The 26,720-nt window shown below is 41.1% G+C and overlaps 1 protein-coding gene across 6 annotated transcripts in view; it reads right to left on the bottom strand.

Annotated features, from left to right (window-relative positions):
• The window catches only part of ABLIM1 (actin binding LIM protein 1), an 83,629-nt gene that overhangs the window by 47,162 nt on the left and 9,747 nt on the right, over positions 1–26,720 (bottom strand). For all 6 annotated transcript variants that reach the window (XM_062496763.1, XM_062496757.1, XM_062496761.1 and 3 more), the window contains exons 3-4: positions 20,802–20,928; positions 19,560–19,653 (exon numbers count right to left, since the gene is read on the bottom strand). In XM_062496763.1, the coding sequence (XP_062352747.1) occupies positions 19,560–19,653; positions 20,802–20,928 (221 nt within the window). The remainder of the gene's footprint in view (positions 1–19,559; positions 19,654–20,801; positions 20,929–26,720) is intronic.

The raw sequence follows: 26,720 nt of genomic DNA, 5'->3' as shown, positions 1-26,720 counted from the left end.
AGATTTAGAGCTATCAGGCAAAACAGGGTCTCTATTAAAGGGAAAATGAGAAGTCACTACAAAATATGCTTACCCAAGGAAAAAAGCTAATGAGGGAGAAAACACAGAACTGATGTTTGACTTGCAGCAACAAAGCCAATATTGAACCAAGAGAGAAGAACACAGTTAATGCTCATTCTCTATAATTTTCATTACTGGCTGTCTTCTTCATCTCTGATTCTCCCTAGCAATTATTTAACTTCTGAGGTGTCCCACTAGTTTCATTCCAGACTGGAATTTATAGCATAAAGAAATCCAGAATTCATCACATTATTATGTGTAGACCTGTGGCTCCTCTGAAGTTTTGTTTTTCTGGAAAAACAACTGATAAGCTACAGTAAAGGAAATATAGCTCAAACCATGTACACCTGCCTCTTCCAAACAGCCAAAGGGATCAATTTCAAGTTTATCAGGTCTTTCCCTGAGACTGAAACAACTGGCTGAATTTTAGCCTGGTGTGAGTGATGATGAATGAACACCACACCCCAGATAACACAACCCTGCAAGTCCAAGTGAGAACACACCCTGCACTGGAGAGGTTTTCATGGAGTCACATACCAGAGCAGCTGCAGTTGTTAAACACTCCCAAAACAGTTTGATGAATTTTCTGCCTCTGTAATGTTTCTACAACTCATGAGTGGGATCCTTCCTATAGCAGGTATTTGCTGGAAAACATTCTGAATCTCAACTTATTCAGGACTCATCTTGCTTTGCCTGACCTGCTGTGATCATCTGGGAAAAATGGTTGCTAAAAATCAGTCATTTATAATGTATTAGGACAAACTTTTGCATCTACAAATCAATTAAATATTTACACTTTATAGACATCTGCTTTTGCTTTTTTAGGTCTACTAAACCCTCGTTCAGTATGTTCACTGTGCAACTTTCTGGGATCTCATGCCACTATGCTGTGCATTAAAAGGTTTGCATCTCAATCCTCAGGGCAGTTAATATTGACTAAGGTAATATTGACTAAGTGCTCATTTTCCCCAAACATTCTTCAGTCAAGGTGAGAGAGATTTAAAGGCCCATGTCTTCTCACTCTGCTGAGTTCTCTTCACCCCTTCTCAAGCTCACATCCAGAAATCCTTTGCAGTTCTCTATGCTATGCAGCCACTCGGATTTCATTTATCATACTGCTTGTGGTCCCTTCTGAATTATTTCACTTTGGTTAAGTTGTCAGGGCTATCCAAACCATCAAGCACAAACTGTGACCCATATCTTAGAGGACTGTCCCTAAAATAAGATGGATTAAGCTAAATTAATTGCTGTAAATACCTTGGTTTGCTTAGCTAGGAGTGCTAAAAGCAACCAAAATAATATTTAACATTTCTACTTCAAATTCTTAAATGGAATTGAATAAACTGACAGCAGTTTATTGCCAAATGAAATATTAAACCTATGTGTACTGTCACTGTCTATAAAGTCTCTGTTAAATCATCAGACACTTGCATGTGCCCTAAAAGGAAAGAATATCAGTTTTAAATTTATGACAAAAAACAACCTCTTTTGACTTGTCAATTTATCTTCTCCCCACATGGCCAAATCTGAAATAGGTTCTGAGGTGGAATCCTATTTGAACACAGCAGACAGAAAAAATTAAATTGAAAAAGAAGAAGTACATTCTCATTTACCAAATACTTCCAGACCCTTAGAATGGCAGAGTGAAAAAACAGTGACCAAAGGAATTCTACAAGCATAATTATAAATGTAGATAAATTGATGCTAAATTTGTGTGGCTTTCCATGGCTCTGCAAATCTCACTGAGCAGTGACTGATTAAAGACAGGAGTTTTAGTTATTTATATTATTTTTGTATTTATACTACAGATATATATACTGTCCACAATATGTACATTATATGCATGTTAATGAATGGAATAGATAAAACACTAGTTTAGATAGTATTAAAGATCTATTTATTCTGGTAATTTCAAGACTTAAACTGGAATCAAGTTTGTATCAACACTGACCTTCAGTCTCCCAGTCTACGACGCAGGTTAAATTACATTTAATGTCCTACATAAAATATTTTGGAGAAACACTACCAAGGAAAACCATTATAGAAATGTATTCTTCATAACCACTCCTAAAAATAAAACCATGTAATCACAGCTCTAATGCTTGTGAAGAACAGTGGGAGGCTCAGGGACCAGGATTCATGGATGATGGACTACACAGGGGAGTTGGATGTGTTTATTCTGCAGATGGCATGTCCCAAGTACCATGAGCAGAAGTACAAACTCTATTATATATTAGAACAATACCAAGACCTATAATAATAGTTGACAATGAGAAACCAGTTTTCCATACCAGATTTTTCGTAGATCACCTCTTCAGACTCAGAAGCTATACATTTCCAGCCTTCTCCCAGCATGCTAATCTCCCAAATGACTTCAAGTTGGATGTTACAAACCCTCCTTAGCTAAGAGCCTCTGTGGATTGTTTACAGAGACCTTTGAAGGCTCCTTCTGATGCTGTGGGTAATGTCCCCGCACAGTTACCCACACTGACAGAGGTGGCAGAACAGAGGCACTGGGTTACACACCGTGTGCTCCCAGCTTAGAGACCTCTACCAGTTTAAAAGGTCAGCTAAAGGCTTAGGAGGTACTTGAAGCACCAGCTGAACACCATTCTGTGTGCTCCTGTGCAACCTTCTCACCCTGCTGATGCTCCAATCTATTCACAACATGCACAGTGCTCATCTGCCTTCACTTTATAGACTTCCCTTGTTCAGGGAACCCCTGAAGACAAAAATGTACTGTCACTCCTAGCTGTCAGGAAAGACAGTGGTGGGAATTGCAAGAATTATTCCAACTCAGGAGCTGCAAATGCACCTGCAGACAAGCCAACACACCATGTCCCAAAAATCCAGTTGAAAAGGTGCCTGAGCTCACATACAGCATTAACCCTGGGGTAACAGAACTTCAAAAGCCAAGGACTGTATTTTCTGACTCCAACCCCTCTGCCCCCACTTCCCACAAGACTAAACTTTTATTCTCTAAGTGCTTGTAAAGCTCTAGGCTGATTAAATAAATGTTTTCCTCTTTGGTGAACATGAGAGCTTAAGATTTCCTATTACTCATGCCTTCAGCTCTGTCCTTCCTTCCAGAACAACAGTGAACAAGAGCCAGAGAGAACAATAACAAGAATCCCACTAGGAGAGCTCACATGCCAGTGGGTCTGGTAGAGGAAGAACTAATTACCAACAGACATGTTCTGCTGGCCAAAGGACACAATTAAGTGCATATTTGTTGTGTTACATTTGCACAGCTGCACTCATTCACTCTCAGAGATAACTTAGCAGTCACCTGACAGAGAGCTATTAAACATGTAGAAAGCTTTACTCTTCTATTTAAATACTACAGAAACTATTATGTAGTTGAAAGAGTATATCTTAGAGTAAAAGCACTCTTTTTTTTTTAGTTTTTATGAATAGCTATAATAGGCCCATTTGAGAGACAAACCTATCCAATATTTATTCCTACCACGACTGAGGAGAATTACTTGATTTCTTAACACTCTGAAAGACTATGGAGCAGAACAAAGAATAATTCAGACTCATCTTTTAAACCCCTTAAGGAATGTCATGAATTGTAAAACAGGAACTGTGGCAGTAGCCTACCATTTTCCAGTGAAGCTTTATTTTAATTATTTGCAGAGGTTACAGAACCTTCAACCCTGTTTGATGTTTGGTGTAACATCAAATTCCATTGTTTCCTCTCTGCAGGCTTCTGTGATCTCACGAGCGGCTGGAACAGCATAAACACTATGAAGACCAAAATTTGCTTCTAATAACATCCTGACCCAAACTGTCCACTCATTTTTCCCAGGCTCTTATCTGTTAAGCAAGTCACTACAAATATCTGTGTTCAGGGGAAAAAAAAAAAAAAAAAAAAAAAAGGCAGTTTCTTTGCTTCCAAAGCATTTCAGAATCTACTGTAAATTTCTTTATTACTACCAATGGAGGGAAAGTGTAAGAATTTTTTTTCTTTCAAATTAATCCTTGTCTAATATGCATCTTTAAAATCTGGACCTTCTAAAGCTGTTTTTTACATTCCTGTCACAACACCTCAGTAGAAGCAGCTCTCAGCACAGCCTCTGCCTCTGTTCAACCTGCAGAAGGATGGAGCAGCAGGAAGCAGAGCTCACACTGGCAGTTCCCAAGCTGATGGAGCTGCAGCAGACAAGACTGGGGGAAAGTGGGAAATGGAGCGTGAGGCCGTGACTGTAAATCTGAATGACAACATGCATGGAAGAGACATGGGAGACCCTCTGAGCCCACCACTGATTGCTGTGTTGCCTTGGGTGAGACAAAACCCCAGCTGCCCTGCTGTTATGAACACTTGCACTGTTAATTCATGAACAGTGTCTGATTTCATACAAAAATACTTCCCAGCATTACAACAGTGCTGACAATGTCATGCTAGTAGTATATTCCTTAAAGGATGGACTGCAATAAACTGTGTAACTTATTAATGCTAATTCTATCGACACGCAATATTGTCATACCCATCAGGTGCTGCTGACAGCAGTGCAATTACTCACTGTGTGGAGTACAATTTTCCTTATAGCAGAGATGTGAGTAATCATTCAGACTAAATCCCCAGCTGTGAAACTGCTCTACTGGCATGAAGAAACAGCCCTCATGGCAGCTGAATGCCAACTGGACTTGCTTTAGTAAGATTCTGGAAGTTACTTGTGATTGCACTGTCAGCTCTGAGTTCTCACTTTCCTGCAACACCCAAAGTTGAGCAAGTTGCACACACAGGTGAGATGTTCACCTTAAATTATGGTCTTTATGAGGCTGTTCATTCTGTCTTTACAAGGCAAATCCACCAACTGCTACACACAGGACCAAAGCTGAGAATTCATGTTACCTACACAGTTAGCAGCAGGTCAGTACAAAGAAGGGAATTCCACTCAACTAAGAAATGTACCCACAGGAGCCCAAAGTGGCTGGCTAGAATCTTGTGGGCAGTACAAAGGAGCAAAGCAACTGCAAACACAGCGTTATTCCCTACTGCCAGGATTTCAGCATCATCTCTCTTAGGATCTTATGTTAGATTTATGAACAAGAAACCTAAGCCCACTAACTGAATATGAGGCTAATCAGAAGCAATCCAGAAGAAAGACATGCACTATATTTTATATTTTGTGAAGTTTCATTTGTATCTAATTATAATAAAATCTGTGAATTTACTGCCTTCATTACCCTTATTTTAGGTGAATATGAAGGCAAAATCCAGCACCCACCATTTAATTTTATTATAAACTGCACTTATCGCAAAGATTATTTTTAAAATTCTCAACTCCTCAGCAGCAAGTATATGACATAAATCCCTTCTCTATTTCTCAACAATGCTGGAACAGGTCCAGTTTATAAGTACAGGTGTGGGCTTTCTATAAAATCTATAATCTTCAGGCTTCACAAAGCGTCAGATAAGTAAATATTCCTTTATCTTGTATGCATTTTGTGCATTCCTTTATCTTGTATGCATTTTGTCCAGAACAATTTTTGACACGAAAAGATACTTCAGAAACTGAAGGACCTGCTTGAAGCCACATTCATATCGCTGGATTGGTTTGTAATTAGAATTAACCAGCAAAGGTACTTTACAGTACCTCTACCAAGGGACTTTTCAAACATCCTAATGCTGGAATAACTGTAATTTTGACTCCAGCAGCCAGAAAAAAAGCCTGTGCCGACTGTAAAAATGCAGTGTAGGTGTGCTGAGCTGTACTGAGTGCCCATGTCTGCAGCACGGTGTGAAAGCCCTTCCAGCCCCAGATCCAGACTGCCGAGAGCAGAGCAGAGCCCTTGGCTTGCTTCAGTGCCCAGTGCCAGCTCTGTGGCACGAGGGAAGGGACAGCAGGGAGCCCTGGGGATGGATTTTGTACCGGATGCACACAACATGCAATCTTCTGCAACGCCGGGGATCTCCCGCTTTCCCAGTGCTCCTCGTGGTCTCCTTCATGAGGAGATGACAGAGCCACTGAGTTATCAGGAATATGGCAGTGTGAGGCACAGCTCTGCTTCTCCTTTTAACTCTTCACATCAAGTGACTTGTTGGTCCCTCGACCCTTTCCTCTGGCTGTGCCACAAGTAAGAGACCCTGATGTTTGTGCATTAGCAGGACACATCCACTGCAGCTGTATTTGCAGTGCTGCAACAATAGCTCCGAAACAATGGGAAGTAACTTGAACTGGAAAGAACTTCCTCAGTCAGAAGAAATACAGCTGACTCCAACCTGCTGAAATTTAGCTAGAAAAGTCAGTATCAAACCTCCTTTTTTATCTTAAAAAACCTCAACATTGAAAAAACCCTCAAAGATTATTTCATCAATCAGAAAGTTTTGCACCTGACAGCAAGAAATAAATACTGGACCTCATCCCAATATAAAAAGCTTTTTATAATTTTCAAAAATTAGCATGTATCTCCAAACATAATTTGATTGCATGTATGGACAAACAGAAATAGAGAGCAGTGTTAGGTACATATACATAATTATACATGCATGTGGCATTTGGAAGGAACGTAAATATTCCTAGATCTTAAAGTAACCATAAAAGGAAAATAAAACCAAATAATTTTGATGTTCTGCTGCAGCTCCGTATCATAAGAACTGAATATTAGTTTAAGAGGGAAAAAAAAGACAATTACTAAGTTACTAAATTAGAAATAAATATAACTAATAGGTAAGATAAATTTACCAAATAAATACCTAGGAACAACATGTTTAAAGACAATAAAAGTCTTTATTACAGCATGATGTGAAAAAAACAGAAACAGATCAGGCAAAATTCCCGTGTGAGCTGTAGACGAAAAATGACACAGAAAAGGCAGGAGTATCCAGGATGTGTATGTTTAGGGTCTGTATTTCACAATGTCAATTTCCTGTTTGATCCTGTTTATTGAGCAAAATTTATTTTTAAAAGTGGTTTTCACAAATCAAGATTTACAAACTATTCAAGACCTGAATAATTTGAACTCAAAGAGGCTTAAGGTAAGCGTAGCAAGGCATTGCTCAGACAGATGGCTCTGATGGCAGGGGAGGCTCTGCTGAGCCAGATACCTCAGAGATTACTTCCTTCAACCACAGCATGAGGTACCACTGGCCAAGACAGCAATACAGAACCTTCCCTGGTAATCTGCTGGTGACTCACAGGCAATGCCTGTTCAAGCCATCCAAACCAACCAAGTATGTTCTAACAGAGCGATGAAAAATGCCTGCAAATCGAGGAGGCAAGCTCCTGTGAGATTGAGAGCTGTGGTCTGGGCAACAGATACCGACACAGGCAGTGGGGGAACATCATTAAAATCTCCCAGAAAAGGCTGTCATAGACTACCTGAAAGGGCCTGCTCTTCTGATCATTTAATAAAGGAAAAGCAGAAGAAGAATTTGTAACGTTGGTGGGTGCGTACATGGGGATTTTCAGAAGGGAATTCAGTGGAGAACCGTCAACACAAGGTGAGCCCTTAGCTGTAATCCTGGGGAACTTGGAGTCAAATCATTACTCAGATAAAGGCTTCAGAGGGGACTAGATCACAGTGACAAGAGATTAAAAGCAGAGGAAGGATGTAATAGCAGGGAAGAGAAGGAGCTTTTCAATCCCACTGAAAAATCTGTGACATCAAAAAGCTGGAATTAGGCAAATTCAACCTCAAAACAAGGTGAAGTTTCTAAAAAGCAAAGGTAATTTAAGCAGCATTAGGGAAGATTTTGGGCCTTGCAATTGTTCTCCAGTTTTCATGACTGGGTAATTTCCCAAAGGACAAGCTTTCATTTGGTTTCTAGGGAAAAGCTCTGATTTTGAAAAGAGAAGGTCAAGCAAGATGAATTTAGCAGTGCTGCTGACCTTAAAATGCATTCCAGTGGGCATTACATAGAGAGATGATTTTACAAATGCACCAGGAAGCTCCTAGGGAGCACAGGTCACACTGGAAAAATTTCCAAGAGAGTTAAATCAGTTCACTGAGACCTGTCTTGGCTGAACAGCAAAATTCCTGGTATAGCAGGGGCCCTGCAGCTATGAGGCAGCTTTGGCTGATCTGGCCTGTGGCTCACTGAGACAGTTCAAGTGCAAGACCAGAAGTTCTGGGGCTGGGTGAGCTTCATCAGCCCCAAAATTGCTACTAACCCTGAGATCTTAGCACTGTGACAGGGCTCTGTGCCCTGGGGAAGGCTGGGAGAACAGCTTGAGAAGAACTCATGTTAAGCTGTTCAGTGGGCAAGGGCAAACCACTTTCTGACTGGTGAAGAAAGTGAGAGTTTGGGAGTTTAAGCAATTCACCCAGGACCAAAATTAATGCTTGCAGCAGAGCTGGGCAGAGAAAAATTCTCAGAATCCCAGCCCTGGACAGCACTGGACCTAAGTATCTGCAGCCAATTTTCTTGTTCATCTCACACAGAACTGCATTTCCAGTTGCCTGTCAGAGGGCTGATTCAGGAACCTGCAAGCTTTGGCATGTGATCCAACAAAGCCTGGGCTCCATTCTGATAGCTGCATTCACTTCACAGGGAGTGTCCCAAAAACAACAGAGAAATAAGAGCTGCAAGGGCCAAAGGAGGGGAGTAAGCAGCTAAGCATGAGGTCAGACCCAGTACAGGCACAGAAAACAACCAGAGAATATAAAACAAAAGCAGCCTGTAAGAAAGAAAGCAAACATGCAATATGCAATTTATGGCAGTTTGTACCATGGAGACTGATGGATTGTTCTGATATGGAAACATCTTATGTGGGAATTAAGCAGGTGGTATTTTTTTCTATCAGTGGCTAGAGCCTGGTCTTGTAGGAAACTGATCCTACTGGGACCAGTCTGATCTGATAATGCTTTAAAAAGTCTAAAGAATGGGGTTTTATCCTTGATTAACTGCAATGCTACCTGCTACCTTTGGAAACCTCTTACAGCAAGAGGTCACAACAAACAACAGATGACAACCTAAGGAAAGGACAACTTTACTTCTAAAATTTTTCTTCAGTCACTCCCCAGTCATTCATATCAGTTATGAAACCTGTATTTGACTACATCCAAACATTTCTCAGGAATCCTTGTTTTATAATTCTGGCCAAAGTGTTTATGTTACACTAAATTTAAAATGGAAATTAAAAAGGGCATCAGGGTAACCAGTGGGTAGTTAGTACAGAGAAATAGCTCACTCTTTTTCAAAAGGGACAACTTTGAATAAATGTCAGACCACCAACATGTACTTTGCTAGAAGTAGAGCCATTTCTTCTTTGGCAGAAGTCTGGTTTTTTGCTTTTTTTTTTCTATTTGTCAGTCTTCTAACTGCTGATACACATGATTTCCAATTACAGCTGCATAACTATGCAAGTACATTTTTGAATCCTTGCTGGCAGGAATATCCAATAAGAGTATGCATGTTGGAGCCAAGACACAGTAGGGATTTCACTCCCCATCTTGTTTACTTCAGCTTCATATGAAAATCAAGATCTCTAATTACCACAGAAAAACTATTCCCACATATTACTGTAGTGATGAACAGGAAAGAGCTAACGGACACCAAACAAAAAGATATCTAACATTTACTGCCATTTGATCTTCAGCTGACTACAGCATCTCCACGATTTTGCCTCAACAGCAGCAGTTCAAGGATGACGGTGAGATAAATCTGCTTAAAGTTTCTTACTGCCTCAGTTTTTACTATCTTCCCTCCTAGGAAAAAAGTTTCCAGCCAAGATGCAACTGCTTTACAGAACTCTAAGCAACAGCAAATCCATCTTTACGCATAACAAAGCTCTCTCCAAATCCTACATATAAAAGTCAATTTCGTAACAGCTTAACTTATACTCGAATGATTTACAAGACTTATTTCCTTGACCTCTGCAAACCATAAAAAAATCCCAAACTAGTTTCACAGACAGTTTAAATGCCAGAGTGTCAGCACTGCTGGTGATGAATCTCTTACTGTGTGCTGTTTTACCCTCTTAAAAAGCAAAAGGCTTGTAATAAATGTCACACATCCCAGATAGCTATCCAAACAGCTTTTAAACCTGTATGATCTTCTAATGTAGCATGAGAATATAAATAAAATCTACCCATCTTGTACTTCAGGTGGTCATTTCAAACATTTAATCACCCATAAAATAATCCCATGAACATATTTCTTCATGTGTAAAACCACCCGCTCGGTAAAGACAGGTATTAATTCTGAGGACTTCAAAGTCCACAGAGATTCCAAATGTATCTTTTGGGCTAGTATTCGTTTTTAACTTTTTTCCCCCCTCAGGAAAATACCCTGACAAAGCAGACAAAAGAGAATCCTCATGGAGTGAATGTTGAGCGCAATACCCGGATGGAGCCTGTTATAAGCAGGTGACAGCCACAGACTTGCCCCAACAGGCTCTTCTCCACTTCTCAAGTTTCAAACACGTTACTGCTGCATTCTTCCCAACAATTATTTTTTATGGGAGATAGATACAAGTTCTACCCTAGTCTTTTAGAAGTCAGTTGTGAACTCTTCACTGACAGAAAGACTTAAAGCAGGACTTAAAAATGAAACATCAGATTCCTCAAAAAAAATATTTTGCCACTTAATCCATTTTTCATTGAGATCTCAATCCAGGAGAAACAAAAAGTAACTGGCTGGAATAGTTTCACATTGCTGCAGAGTGCAGAGCCAGCTTCCCCCATCACCACATCCCAGCTGCCAGTGGGGCTGCAACACTGGAGGAACTTCTGGTTCAGTTTGAACACTTCAGTAAAGGGATCATGATTAGTTTTATATCCCTTGTGGGTGAATTTGGCAGGTAGGGCCAGCACAATGCAAAGGTTTAAAAGATGGACAGAAGAAGCAACAGGGGTCACAAAATAAAAAGAGAGTATTATGTTTTCCCTAAAGGAGCCTGGTCCCAGAGAACAAGATCTGTCCTGGTGTACAACCAAGCAACTGAATTCTTAATAAAGTTATCTAACACAAATAATACATTCATCCAGGAAAGTTACTCTTCTGCTAATAGCTCCTATGTGCTCTGTCCACCTCTAAGACATGAAAAAACTACTTATTTTGTCTGTCCCATGTTACTGGAATACCTGCAGTGGCTATTTGTCACAAAGGCTGTTGGTGGTGGCAAGAAACTTTGTGCTCATAGAAATGCCTCTACTGAAATGTCATTTTTAAGAATTTTAATCAGACTGCTCGAGTTTTTTAGTAATATTTAGTACAAGAAACACACTAGAGAATATTTAACTAAATCAACAAAGTAGGCACTAAAGATGCTTTGCTAGGATATACAGATCCTAATCAGCAACACTGTGCTTACAAAAGCAATTTATAAAGATAAGCCATAATTTTATAAGCACCTGAGAGATTGCACAAATCCCTTTGTGGCAATAAGGAAGCTTTAATTGGTTATTTTTTCAAATTACTTGTTACAACCTGCTCTTATTATTCACCATCTTTACATCCTCTTAACATTCCTCCCCTTCCTATTGATGTTCAAATTGACTGAAGGATGGTTTCCAAACCACTGCTGAGAAGTTAATGCTTTGTGATTATGCTGCCATAGCAACTGAACTTCTGCTAGAGCTCCGTCAACTTCAGATACTTTTTTGTCATCTTTATTAATCAAGTCTCTCCTAATTACAGATACCCCTCCTTCCAAATTCAATCTTTTGATGGGGGAGAATCGCTAAATTCCTGTTAGAAAGATTTTCACATCAAGCAATTTATATTATTTTTCTACAAGTATATTTATTTCAGATTTTTCATCTTGTGTCTGGTGTGGTGTTCTCAGTAATTACAGGAGGGTATTTTTCATCAGGGAAGGGTAGTCTAAATTAAAGTAAATCTGTGCTGCTACTCAGCTACATAGGCAACTTGTCTGAACCATTTACTGTTATTCTGAGTTATTATTAAAATTTTCATTTCCCTGCTTCTATCCAAACAAACCCCACATTAAAAAAAATAAAAATCAGCATTTCACATTAACTGATATAACACATTTCTCTGCAAAAACACAGGGAAACTAGAAACAAATGCTAACCTTATTTCTATGCAAAAAAAAAACAATCCCCAAAGTGATCAAAAGAGCCAAGAAACTATCGAGAATGATTTAAGATAGAGAATTGTATTGTTCCTGCATACAGCAGCAATCACAAACAGCCCAAGCTCTGTGCCATCCTCTTCTCTTCCTGGCAGTTCAAAAACGTGTACCTGCACTCTTCTTTATTCTAAATCACACAGTTATACACAGCCTTAAAAAAAATAAATAAAAAAAACCCTTCTTGTGCACAAGAACAAAGAGTACGGTATTGTGATCCACCCCCCTCAAGTTGCTCGGTGCCATCACAAAGCTGCACCCCTTCCCTCCCCCAGGAAAGCCCTGTCCCTTTCCAGCTCCAGTTTCACAGGAAGGGCTTTACCTTCTGAAGGGGATTTTTCAGTCCAAGTCCCTTTCCTCCCCAGCTCCGCTGAGGCTCGGCCAGGAGCACAGCGCTGGTTCTGCTCTCCCCGAACCGGCTGGGCTGAGCCCGGAGCTGCACCCAGAGCCTCCCTCCTTCTCCTTCTCCTCTCCTCCTCCTCCTCCTCCTCCTCCCCCCGCAGCCCTCTCCTGCACACACCCACCGAGCCCAGCAAATCCCCCTCCCTGCACATCAAACCCACCCGGGCTGCAACCCGGCCATCCCGTTCTGGAGAAGGAAAAAGGCGAGAACACCAGGCAGGGGCAGGACCATCTCTCACCACTTCTGCGTGTCACTGTTTGATGGCGACACAATTCAGAACATTTTTCCCTTGGGGAGAGGCGGCTGCTGACAGTGAACTCGGCACTCTCCTCCTCTGGAAGTCATTAAATGTTACTTCCACAGCTTCTGAAGAATTTATACAGCCTCCTGCGTGTTAGTCTAGTTTTGTTAGAAACACGTAGTTTCACTGGGATTGTATCCTAGCCCAATGCAGAGTGATGCAGCTCAAGTGCTGGGGCCACTTCCCACACTGGTACCTGTATCCCCTTATCCTGTTTGCACATTATGGAGTGAGATCATGCCTCGGTCACACTCTAGGAACACTGGATGAGTTTTCAGTGGGCTCTGTGTTCTGACCCTATCTGATCTCTCCCAGGTATTTTCCACAATCACAATGGTCCTGTGCTCTGCTGGATACACCTGACTAGGAGGGCAAATGACCACAGCATGTGCTTCTGCTTTTTTATCATTTACCTGGGACACTCAAGCAACATGGTCACATCTTCTCCTTTATTCTAAAGGCAGTAAAATTAAACACAAACAAACCATATACTAAACTCTAGTGCTGCCTCTTGTACACTCTGTGGCCTTTTCCCTGGATTATTGTGGTGTATGTGACTGGGAGATACTGGCTGAGAGCAAAGTCTCTCCTGAGCCTGTAAGACACCTAAAGCAGAAGAGACCTAATGCTATGAAAACAGAATGGTAGTGCATTCTTCAGGGATATTATTTTTCCACAACTTTTAACATACCACCAAATCTGTTTGGATCAATCCTATCATCAGTCTCTGTTCAGTTCATTCATTACTTCATTTATAAAAGTGTTTGAACTTTTACTTCACATTAACCTGTATTACCAGTACAGGTTGCATCATTAAAATACAGTAAATTTAGTATTTTGTGATATTTTCCTGCATTATTTTTATGAAAACAGCCTTGCTAAATACTTCATTTAGCAGAAGGATACATGCTACTTTTTCATTAAACATTTTTGAACAGAACTGAAATAGATCTCAGTTTAAGAGATTCTCTCAATCTAGAAAGTGTTTTAAGAACACAGGACTGGATACATGACTGTACTGAAGTACCTAACTAAACTCTGTCCATGGATCTTTGCAAAGATGGGTGATGTTTTCACATGAGGTATGAGCCTAAGTCTCCTTAAAATAGACTACTTAAGCATGCAGGCTTCTGAGTGTCTCTGGAAGTCAATCAGCTGAATGCTAATACTCACATGAGCAGAGCTGCTCACATGGGTGAGTGGTTTGCAGGAGGCCACACTCCAACAACATAGACAGGCATTGTTCAAATAATTCCTTTACAGTTCGTATGGGAACCAGCAAGGTTGCTCTGTGATGATATTTATTTGTTTATCCATTTAGTATTTAGAATAGACTCCTTCACTTCTAAAGAATCAACAGAAACTTCTGTGAATCCCTCAGAGCACAGGTTTCTAAATCTAGCTCTGAAAACAACATCTGAACATCTGAAGAAACTTACAGGCTCTTCTGGGTCACATTCTTTGCCTCTTAAATACGGCTACATTTTCTTAAGACAAATGTAGCAGCTTTCACAGATTGTTTTTCCCCTCCCATAATTACTGTTATTTCCTTCTAACTTCAGAAGTCAAACTGTCTCAGAATTGACATTTTCCGAATTAGTTACAGCACAGATGAGACCTCTTAAAACTCTGTCAATTAAAGTAACAGTATTTACAAGTACTAAACTTCATTCATGTAAAGTACCACATCTCAAACTACTACTCCTCTTTAAAATCAGGAGAAGCTCAGCATAAATTAGAATATCACAAACATATTTAGAATTTGACCTGACCTTGCAGTCTGAAATCAAGGGAACCTTCTGGTGGCCTGGACTCTTTTCAGGTCCATCTGTGAAAATGGCACTGTGCCACTGCTTACAAGGTGGGGTGCAAGATTCAACAGTGCACAGGAAGCAAACCCAGGGCAGGCAGCAGCCCCTCGAACAGGAACTAGAGCTATGCACAGCCAGGAGAAATCACACAATGGCCTTCTTTTTTTTTTTTTTTGCCAATTAATATTAAGCAAAAAGCATTATAAAAATAAATGCATGGAGTAGCAAGGTGGTCAAGGCACTTGAGAGCAGATATACACATCTCTATCTCTAGATCATGAGATCAAATCCTGTTTGTATCAGTTACAGGTGGAAAAGGTGGAAAGTGTAAAAACTCAACCTTATTCTCTGACTTTTCATACAACTTCATGCAAAATATCCACTTTTTTCTGCCCTCATGTCTTCTTTGTGCAGACCTAAAAGAATACTGCTTAGCAGTGTTGTAAGACATTTTAGATAGGCAAATATGGAATACATGGATACAGGCATGATCCACCATTCTCTGAAGTCAGCTGGAAGCTTCTCAATGATTTACCATATTTTGAATTAAGCCCTGGAGTAGTAGTTATACTGTGTATGAAAAAAACATTAGACAAAAATCATTTAGGCCAACACCCTTCAAATGGCTAAATACATGGGCAAGTTTACTTAGATTTGTGGAGTTGCACGTGTCTGCACAGAAATTTGCAGGCTTAGGATTAGACAGGCATCTTTCAAGAGGCAAGCCCTGGAGCAATGAAAATCATTGCTCAGTGGCAAGTCTGAGTAGAAATCCTCACTCTCACTATGCTGTTATTTCTTGCTAAAAATGTTTTTTATCAGTTAATGGGAAATGAGTAATTTTTCATAACTAAAGATTTCTTTCTGCTGGAGAAATCCAAGGAAGAGCACTGATCTGCGTTGCCTTGACAACATTTCCCAAAACACTCAAGCATTAGAGTATCCAGTGTGCTCAAGAAAGTTGCAATAGCAATTTAATCTTGGACATTTACCACATTTATTGTGTTGGCATGCACTCACCTATCATCTGTGAGTATTTGTCACAGAAAGCAATGTGCCAAATAATACATCAGAAATATCTGAGCTGACTTAAATGCACATGGTATTTTTCTTGCATGTTTCCATGGCTAATGAAAGTTGTTACATCTATGGCCTAAGAAAAAAAAGAGCATTCTTCCACGATTTGTGGATATTAGCAAAATAAGTCGTGATTTTCTCCAAATGCATTTCTTAACTGGGCAAAGGGATGACCTCTACAGAGTGGCTGGAGTGAGTCTGGCCTTGAATCTCAGTCTGAACCCAAATCTTGGCTTTTCTGATAGGTTTTGTTAAGGGTTCTCCAGGGGCACAGCATAGCTGCCTCTGAGATAAAGACTCTTAGGTCCACATGAGGAGAAGCTGCCTTTCTTGCTGGCTGTTCATTGTAGGAGACTGAAAACTCTGACTTTCTCAGAGGTGCTAAAGCCATACTGAGGGATAAAATAAGCAGGAGTGGCAATTCTGAAATGTTGCAAAGAATCTAAATTTCTCTTTAAATAAAAATAAATAAATAAGCGAAATAGGCTTTTACTGGTAAAATAGACAGCACCAGCCTCTGTGAACTCAAAGCCAACTTTCATGCTTTCATCTCCCATCAGATTTTCTACAGACTGCCCTAGATGTAATAAGAATAAGCAGAAAATAAAGCAGCACCAAAATGGCTTGCTGCTAATCACTGTTGCTCCATTAGAGGGAAGTGTTGGTACACAATGTACCATATAATTCCCTTCAACTGCTTCTAATAATTTCTTTGGATGAAGATTATGAGATCATACACTCTGATTCTGACATAAATTATTTTTATTGACAAATAAAATGAAATGTACTGATCATTATATTTACCACGGGACATTTTCTACAATCATTTTTATTAACAAAGGCAAAGTATGGAGTATTTGGGGTTTTTTTCTGACTGCATGTTAGTAGGTATAATTTAATATCTACCTAGACAATACCTGTAAGTGTGCTACCTCACACCAAGAATATGGTTTCTCAAGGGGAAGCAGCAGGACAAGAGACAACCCACATTATATAAATCATAAAAAATACCCAGATTTTCCAAAGAAACATTGCCAAAGCAAACAAAGAGGGAAGACAGTAATCCTCCTGGAGAATCTCAAGCTTCATCTAAATTAAAACTTCAGGTGAACTGAAAGGTTGTGGGTGATTTCCAGTACAGGATAAGGAGATTGTTAATTGTCCTGCCTCAAACAGGTCTCTCTAGCTCTTTCTGAACTGTGGCATCCTGTTCTGAGAATTATCTCCTGTGGCTGCTTCTGATCTCTCATCTCTGTTATTACTAGAGGATTTATGTCATGCTCTGACCCCATCCTTTAGATGACCTCTCCTGCCCAAAGGGGACACATGTGCTGACACATGATTTCCTCATGCTAGCTTTTTACTTATTAGTTCCTTGAGTCATATTTAGAGGCAGTATTTAGTACTGCCCCTTTGGAACTGTGAATCTCTGACAGTGACAAGCCCACAGTTCTGATAAACTGTTCTGATTGTTGAACAGTTGTTGCCCACCTGTATCTTCCCAACTCTTCCAGCACCACTTAAAAGACACAGTGTCTGAATGTCTCTCCTGTGTCTGCATTCCCAGATGGTATTTGGAGGACTTGAATCATGGACTATCCAAGCTGCTAATACACACTGTAGTTCAGCTAAGCAAGTGTCTGAACTGACTCCCTACACAATGCTAATTTTTTTTGTGAAAAATTCTAATGACTTGGCCAGCCTACATCTTACAGACAGCAGTCAGAGCAACACAACTTCTACAGGCCTTAGAGGAGCTTGGTCTCAGGTATGTGCTAAGAACCACTGCTGCCCTCTGCTGCAATTTTTTGGGCTCTGTCTGATAACCAGTGAGAACCACAAATATTCAAGCAAAATTTCTAGTCTTAACCAGAACTTAGCACACTTAATGCTTTCACTACTGACAAGATCATTCAAAAGCTCTTTTTCTAATTCATCAGAAAAGTCTGATGCTGCAGGGGCCAGGTCAAATAGAGAAAAATTTATCTTTTTTTTATCTGATTTTGACTCTTAGAAGAGGGACACCCTTGCAAGAGTTTAGACATGCTTCCTTCCTGCAGCAAATGCTGTCTCATCTTCTGATAATAAATAGCCATACAAGAATAAGAACCTGGAAGTGAGAAACTCACCTTGGGGCCAAAATGAGCAAGGTTCAACCCAGAATACATCTCTGATAACCTGAACGTTAGCTTAAATTATGATGGACAGCCAAGTTCCAGGTCAGTTGAACTAATCTTTCCTTAGTCTCATTTTATCTGGTTCTGGTGGGACACAGCTCATGACTACTCAAGCTACGTTTCTTCCTCACTGATGCTAGGAAGAGTAATGGGAGTTACTTGCTGTGTTCACAGCTACTACACAAAATGCTCCAGATACAAATAGTTTATTTCTTCCCAGCTCTCCACAGATTCCAATAACCCTCTCTTGTGTCTCTCTCTTCTGCAATTTTCATCTGAATAGGTTGCATTGCTTATAAGTGAGAGCAACTGTCATGTACACCTAAAATAATTTTAGAATTATTTTATGTTTCCCGATCTCACAAATCCAATTACTTCTCTCCTGCAGTGCTTCCCACACAGATTGCAACTATGGTGTCTCCAATACATAATACTAAATTGCAAAAACTCATCAGTAGACAGGAATAGATAAGCAGATGGTGGCAGGCCAGAAGAAAGCCAGAGACACAGCCTTCCTACTCAGGGGAAAACTCAGGCTGCTCTCAGTAATTATCTGTGCAGGTCTCCAAAGGAATTAGATACGAATTTCAAAGGAGGCAGGCTAAGAGTCTGGCTAGTGAAAGAACTGTACATCCTTCCAGTGCATCCTTCCAAATGTACAGGGTGTCCACACGAGCTCTGAGTCCCTTATGGTGGCTGGTTAATATTCTGAATGCTGAACCAGAGAAACCTCCACAACTAAAACCACATCACCGTTTTATGTCAAACCTGAAACTTCTTACAATAGGGCTGACACAGTCTTACATTTGTAGTAGATGGGACACAAAGAAGGGAACACACAACACAGTTTCACTAGCAACTTCCAGCCGATTTATTTTTTATTTTTTTTACACTTTCAGGTTTATTTTCAGTTAAACACTGAAAAACATACACTCCAGCTCCTGACCTAAGATCAAATCTTTGTTTCTTTCCACTGAGCAGAGTTTCCTACAAGGACAAGAGATAAGTTTTGCTTCTCATAACTCAATGACAAGGAAGGTCCTCTGCATTTTTGTCCTTAAACAATTCAGTTATGACACAGAGGAATCCATACATAGTTCAAGGATTCCAGCTCAAAGAGGACTTACCAGAGCCATGAGAAATGGAGGTTGGTACTGGCATCTCTGAAAAGTTTTGACTGGTTTCAATGAGAAAGTTGAGGACTCTAAATAAGAGTCAGCAAAGATTATTCAGATGGTTTCTGCCTTCTCATTTCTGAACACATAATTTACCTCTCTGGAACATTTCGCCCTCTCACCTTCTCAGCATCATTCAGATCATGTGTAAATTTCACATGGTAACTTCTGACAAACTTATGGTTGTCAAAGGTGATTCCAGTACCCAAATTACTTCTGTAAATATATCAAATCTGACACAGAATAGCAGTGCAATAGGCTTTGCAGATCACCATGAAAAGAGAAAAACAGAAACCACAGATCCATAGAAACTGGTGCAATTAATTCTACATAACACACTTTTCCTGATGGCTGCAAAATTAAAGCACTGAAAATAATTCTGAAAATCAGCAGCTTTGTTCTAAAATCAGCAGGAATGATTTCTGTGAGATTTTTTGTATTCTCTGCAGCTGAATGAAGACATAATGGGTGGCTCAATTCTACATAAACTCTAGTTCACAAAAAAACCTACCTCTAGAACTTTCCCAGTAATGAACTGGTGACATGCTTCACACTTGACTCCAAAAAGAACTTGGTAGTCCTTTTCACAGTAAGGAGCACCATCTCTGAAAAAGAAAATTCACAGGTTACAAACTACTTCTTAGTAAACAGGTTACAGCATGACTTATTCTCTTCCTTTTCTTCAGTTTGGAGCTCGTACACACAGACCCAGGTAAATGGGGAGAGTTCAAGGGAAACACTTTGTAGTACAAGAAACAAAAATCATATTCTCACTAATGCCTCTTAGAATTATTTCTTGAACTTCCATCAAGAGAAGGCATCCAGGGCAAACTACTGAAGTAAACCTCCTTCTTTAGAGCAGACTCTCTACACCTACAGGTGGTGCAGTTCCAGGGGATCAGTGTAAGTATCTCTGGGGGTGAGAGGAGATCACAGCCTATCACAGGCAGACAGTTTCTGTTCACTTCAGTTTGGCAGGCTGCAAAACTGTAAGCAGTTACATTTAAGCAATGTTGTATTTTGTATGAACAAGGAACATACAGTAAAAGTGGAAACACTAGTCAGCCTAGGAGCATTTCTCAGGCACTAGATTTTTTTTTTTTTTTGAGAAATTACAGATGCTACCTCTTATAAATATTATATACACTTGAATGACAGGTTTGTGAATGATATGTACATTGTTTCCTTATTTTTTCTCTTTGCTATATGCTTGAAGGGGGAAAAAGAAACTATCTTCATTTCTTCTCTTTTATCTTTTCTCTATTCTCTTCCTCTACACTTTCTTCCACTCAAAACCCTCTCAATTAGTTTCTTATATGGAGATGAGAAATACAATATCATAATCAGATATACAATCATATCATTATATTTACTCTATTATCTAGCAAAGGTAAGAAATGGACAAATTCCTACTTTTTTCCCTCAAAAATCACATGTTGGAAAGCAAAATGACACAATGCTTTATGAAGCTACTTGAGAAAACACATGCAACAATCCACCTAATTTCTATGGGAAGGTGGAATTATACCTCTTTCAAACTGGTATTAAATACAGACTGGTATCATTAAATAGCACGTTTCAGTGCATTTTGCAGTTCACTTTCCCAGCTCAGCTCTCACTGGGAACCAAGACTTTGGCGTATCTCAAAAGGTGGTCAAAACAGGGCTTCCATTTGTGAATTTTGCTGCAAGCTCTTCTCTTCTAGCAGCTAAAACCGTACCATGAGTTCAGGAGAGAAGCAGGGGTTACTCACTTGCTGATGTATTCCCCGGTTAAGACCTTCCCACAGGCCTTGCACTTAAAGCACCCCAGGTGCCACTGCTTGTCCAGGGCTAGCAATGCTTGTCCATTTTTGATGTCTCTTCCACAGCCAGCGCAATCTGCAAACAAGCAAACAAACATGCATTTGTTGTCAGCTACTTGTTTATTAACCTTAACTAACAGCCCACCTGTCACAACATTTGGTTGCCAAAGGGATGGGACTACACAGCAGTGCAAAGGTACATTTCTTTTCCTTAAACCCTTCCCGGGTTGTGTACAAAGATTCAATCTTTGTTGTTGCGCTCGGTAGAAGAGGGAAAGTACTTCTGGTTTTCATGCTGTTTACGACTCAAAGCCAACCTGGCAAGCTCTGTACGAACTTCAGATTCTGTCTCAACAAGCTACCAACAAGTCCTCGCTGCAGAAAGTTCCTGTCTTCCACAGCGATCGGTGTTCGTGGTTTTGCTGTTAGCAAGAGCCCGAGTGCTGCCCGGAGCCAAGCGTGGCCGGGCGAGCGGCAGAGGGACTCGCCAGCCCCGGGGGAGCAGCAGAGCTGGGAGCGGGCACACACCGGGGGACAGCCCAGGGCAGGGCAGGGGGACAGCCCAGGGCAGGGCAGGGGGACAGCCCAGGGCAGGGCAGCCCAGCCCAGGGGACAGCGTTGGCATCCTGCTGTCTCAGGGTGACTTTATGATGCTTCTATCCCCAATGGTCTGTTCTGTTGGTGTTGAATATTGAGTTGTGCAGCTTTAGGGCTGGTTCCAGGAGTGCAGGGGGAGAGAAGAGGTGCAGAGTTTGTTATAGAGACTGCACTCGCTCCCCAGCATCCTTCACACAGACTGTGCTGGCTGCAGTGGGCAGCAGGAGAGAGCTCTCCTTTGCTCTTGGTTAGTTTTTCTGGTTAGCTGACCCAGAGAAGCTCCCTGGACTGTGGGGGTTTTTCACTCTTTTTCTCGGAATTGTTCGAACCTGGACTGAAAACCCAGAGGAGCACCAGGAACTCACACCTGTGTCCCACCAGGCCTGGCTCGGGCTGTGACATTTCCCAACTCTGGAGGGACTGAGAACAGCCTGAGTGACCTGGGCTGCAATCCACAGAAGGGACTCTGCTGAATTTGACATCGCTTTGGAGCAGCGAGAGGATTCATTGCTTAGTATTGTTCATTTTTGTGTTGGGAAGTGCTTTGCCTGTGAAATAAACAGGGCTTTTTCCACTTTTCTCAGAGGAAATATTTCTCCAAACCAGCTGGGGGAGGGAGTGCTTGAATCTTTTTCCTAACGGGACCCTATTCAGAGGTTTTCTCTCTAAATTTTCCCTAAACCAGGACACCTGGCGAGGGCTGCAGGCACAGCATTTTGTCTTCCACCAAAGTTCTCCTGGTCTCTAATGGGCAAAAGGAGTCTCTCTCGGGAGTTTTGATACTTTCCCTGCAGTCCTGGAGGACCCTGATGGCTGAATGGAAACCAGAGGGCAAGAGCACTCTTTCCCAGGGGGTGCCAAAATCTCGTGTTACATCAGAAATCTCTAGCTCAGCCCCAAGCTTCCATTCCTCCCCCTTCAAACATAAAATACTCGAAAAGATTTCCTGTTAAGGGGCACATGGGGAGATGTGAAGAGACTGATGTGGCAGACAGCACTGAACTACAAGGGCTGTGCTTCTGTGCCCAGCCCCAGGGGACAGCAGAGCTGAGGGAGGGGAGGAAGCCCAGTGAAGTGGAAAGGGAATGCCCATCAGCTGAGGCACTCATGGAAGGCACAGAGGAAACAGCCTGGAACAAAGGATTTTCCAGATACTACTATCCCCAGACATGGCGTTTCTTTGGTGAATGCCTGAAACATAAACAAGTAACAACAAATGCAGACAAACAGAACTGAGCAATCTGAGCTGTTAAAGCCCAGGCAGTAGGGAAAAGATCACCCTGGCTCCAACACTCGAGCTGACTGTGCAGGTACAGCCTGAAAACTTTCATCTCACGGGTTTAAGCACCATGCCTTGCAAAAGGGCAAGGCCAAGTTTATCAACACAACTGATAATGAGAGCAGAGTCAGTCTTTCTGACTAAAGGGCATGACTTCTGTTTGTTGGACATTGGGCCAAAAGAACCCCAAATACATGCTGCACATACCTGCTATCTAGAAATCCACCATCTGCATGTCCCTCTTCCTACCAGCATTATTCTTCTTCTCAAATCCCTTAAAAGAGGAGGGGAGGGGGACTAAGCACGGTGGAATCTTGTGACAAAATGCAAGTCACAGACTTTTGACACAACCTGGACTTGAAAGGCAGCCCTGAGATGTCCTAATACCAGGACTTTGCTCTAGAGGACATATGTTACAAGCTGAAATCATGAAATGACAAGGAGTGACACCATGTAATGAATCCCTCTGCTCTGCCATGACAGCTGAAGGCTCCATGCCAGTCTGTGATGACAGCAAAGGCTGGAACAGGTCACCAAGGGAGGCTCTGGAATTTCCAGCACAGGGCTGAGGAAGGGATAAACACGTGTCAGAGTTCTTTGGCATGCTGATCTCGCCTTTGGTTTGGGGAGGATACTACATCATCTCTTGAGGTCCCTTCCAGCCCTCATTTTCTTAAGCTAAATCTGAAACCATGCAAACATGACTTTGACTGTGAGAACAAATGAGATTCTCCCCCCAGTGCCAGTGTGTGCTGAACTGCAGTTTTAACACAGCACCCATTTCTCAGCTCCCTAGCACTACTGCTTCTTCCTAGTGTGCCAGCTTCCACAACCCTCACCTGGGGCCTGTCACACTGTGATGCATTCCCTGCTATATTTTCCTTCAAAAAAATCTGCCCTATTTTCCATGCTTTTTTCATTTTTATCTGGAAAACTTCAGTGAAGCTGAAATTTCCATGAAGCTGAAATTTCTCAGAAATGGAATTAATAAAGAGATTTTTTAAAACACTTAAATTTCCAAGGCAGTGGGAATAGAGCAACTGCCTTACACAAAAGGTCTACCTAGTCCAGCATCTTTGTTGATGCCAAAACCAGATACATGGGGGAAGTAGGGATCCATGAAGCACCTCTGACTGTTTAATTGCTTCTTTGTAAGCCAAAGTCACAGTAAGTCTGAGCACCAGACTTGGTATTGTGCTCCTGTTTAATACAAGGGGTTGGCAACATCCTTTTATTATTCTGGAGCACCAATGACATCTACACTCTTTCTGGGTTCCTTGAAGCGTTTTACAAAAGGAAATTAACATCATTTCCATTCTGCTAATACAACAGACACACTTAATATCTAGAATCAAAGTAAACTAATAGCCCAGTACTGTCGTATAAGGCTTAGATGGCTTTTAAATAAATCTGATTTTAGTTCTGGCAAAACTATTGGGTATATACACGAAAAGCTAGCAATTATCATTATCTCCTAAAGTAGAAAGCGAATAGGACTGGGCTGGGGTAAGAAAAGACCATTTGTTCATCCAAATTCTACAAATAAAAGCCATTATGATCTCAAGCCTGCATGAGGCACATTTAAGCCCTTGGCTGAATGTCATCAGTGTACGCAGGCAGGATCACAGTATCACATTAAGCACAGTCTGTATCCATCTAACCTATAACTAGCACATGCTGCAAATAAAAGGGCTGTGAGGTGAGAACAGTGGTCCACAACCATATGCCAGAACAGACTGAAAAATCGGACAATCCTTCCTGAATTTGTGTACAATGGTTCCCACCATGGTGCTCTCTGGCTTCATACCTGGGTCTAAAGACTGCACCCCTTGAATGTGAGCTTTCCTGCAATTTCTTTCTGCCATATAACCCGGATTCTTCCTTACAGCCATTCCTTGCACATCACACATTCAGCAGTACCAAGGTAACAAAGACAAGGAGGTGGACAGTGCAGCGTGCTGGTTAAAATGCAGAGTGAGCGGTACAGCTCCCCTATGCACTTGGATATATGTCATATTTGACATGTCTGGGTACAAAACAAAATGCCTGGACAAAAGGATTGTGCTGTGGAGTCAGCCAGCCCAAAAGCATGGCAAAGTGGGGGGACAGGGCATGCCACTATAATATAATATAATACATGATTTAGACCTCCACTTTCCAGCCACCCTTAGCAGCCCCACTAAAAGACACAGGTCAGGCTGAGCTGCCCCCATGACACCTTGCTTGTAAAGATATGAGAAAACATGTTTCCCTTTTTAGCATCTGCACCACCCCAGACATCCAGGAGTGAAGCATCCTGCACAGCAAGCCATTTGTCACTGTCTAAATTAAGCAGTGGATTTTCTGCCTTTGCCTCCCTCCCCTGCTCTCAGCCAATAGTGCACAGGTGAGCTCAGAGCTGATACAGTTGGATTAACCCTCAGCACACAGAGCAGGACTTTAGCCACTTCCATTTGGATTGCTTAAAAAAATTTAATAGCAAATATACCTTTATCCCACACTCTCTGCTCATCCCATATCATTTATGAAAGAGAAACTATCTCTACATGCTTTTGTCCTAATAAAGAGGGTTTTGCCAAGTCATGTGAATGATTACACCAACTCTGCTCCATGCAGGGCTAGCTTTGTGAACAAAGCTAATAGCAGTCTGATTTAATGATGAATAATTAAGTCACCAAAGAGTTCATTTCAATCCTGATGGCCATATCTAATAGACAAAGTCTGAAGCTGCCACAACCCCCACGAGTCACAGGATTTTGTACTCTTATTACACTCCCTTTGTAACTATTTCCTGTCCTCATAAAACATTGATACGTGAGTTTTAAAAAGACAGCACCAGCAGGTTTCTGCTCTGAAACAGGAAAAGCAGGGAAGAATTGGGGGACGGGAGGGGGGGAAATTTTTTAATTATTTAAATACTTAAAAGAAACAATAAGTTATTCTTAGATTTACCCAGAAACACATTGTCAAACATAGCTGGATCTAAAGAAAAGTGATTTGGAAATGATGAAAGAGGCAAATATTATCACTGGAGTCAAGGTCAAAAAATCTCAAAGTATAAATAGCTCTTAGTCACCTTGAAAAACAACTTATATCCCAGTAATTCTTCTGTGGCAATTTGAAGGTTGTGCAATTACAATTTCTCATAGAGGTAGGGAGACCAGATTTTTTTCTCAGTCACCCTTTAACCACGGATCAGGCAACACCTTCTAAAGCCTTGCTTTAAGATGGAAAGGTTGGATGACACCATGCAGGCTTTTCCAGATCTTCAAGATATTTCTGTCAAAGCTAAAAATACAAACTCACTACGTTCACAGCATGACAAAAGCTTTCGAAGTTTAAAGCATAACCATTTGGTCATTGAGGCTGCGTTAAGTTCTTGAAGTCAGAGAAGGACATACAATATTGGGAATTTTACATTCAAGATTTGAATCTGAGCATGTAACTCAGAAAATCTGCTGCCAAACCCCTTCTCTTTGCCACTGCAAGGATGGGAAATGTTTGTCAGAACAAATTCTCTACTGCCCTTTTGCTGAAGGCAAAACAAACCCTCATAGGCAGCCTTGTACTCCTGAAATCTAACAATAAGAGGCTGGGTGCATACAATGGAGGGAAATAAATTTCCCATGGGAAGTGCAGTATAGCTCTGACAGTTTATTATAAACGGCAAGTTGGGAAAAACTGGTATTTTCAAAACAAGTAGTTTAAGAAAACAAAACTATTTTAGTTGATTAAATAGGGAAAACAAATCCCAATGGCATGAACATTCTTTGCTTGCAGCACAAGTCCCTGGAACCATCTGAGTGCCCAACACTGACTTGTCTTTTTAAGAAACACGTTATTGTACATCTTGGATGTATCATTAAACCAGTCACTAGTGCTGTCCCCCAGGGACCAGTATGGGGCCCAGTCCTGTTTAATATCTTTATTCATGATCTAAACTGCGCCAGGGTAGGTTTAGGTTGGACATTAGGAAGAATTCCCTCAGAGAA

Source organism: Cinclus cinclus, chromosome 7 (genome assembly GCF_963662255.1).
Source record: "Cinclus cinclus chromosome 7, bCinCin1.1, whole genome shotgun sequence".
NCBI classification, from domain to species: Eukaryota; Metazoa; Chordata; class Aves; order Passeriformes; family Cinclidae; genus Cinclus; species Cinclus cinclus.
The sequence above is the reverse complement of the archived record's forward strand: the minus strand, read 5'-3'. Positions and strand labels throughout refer to the sequence as shown.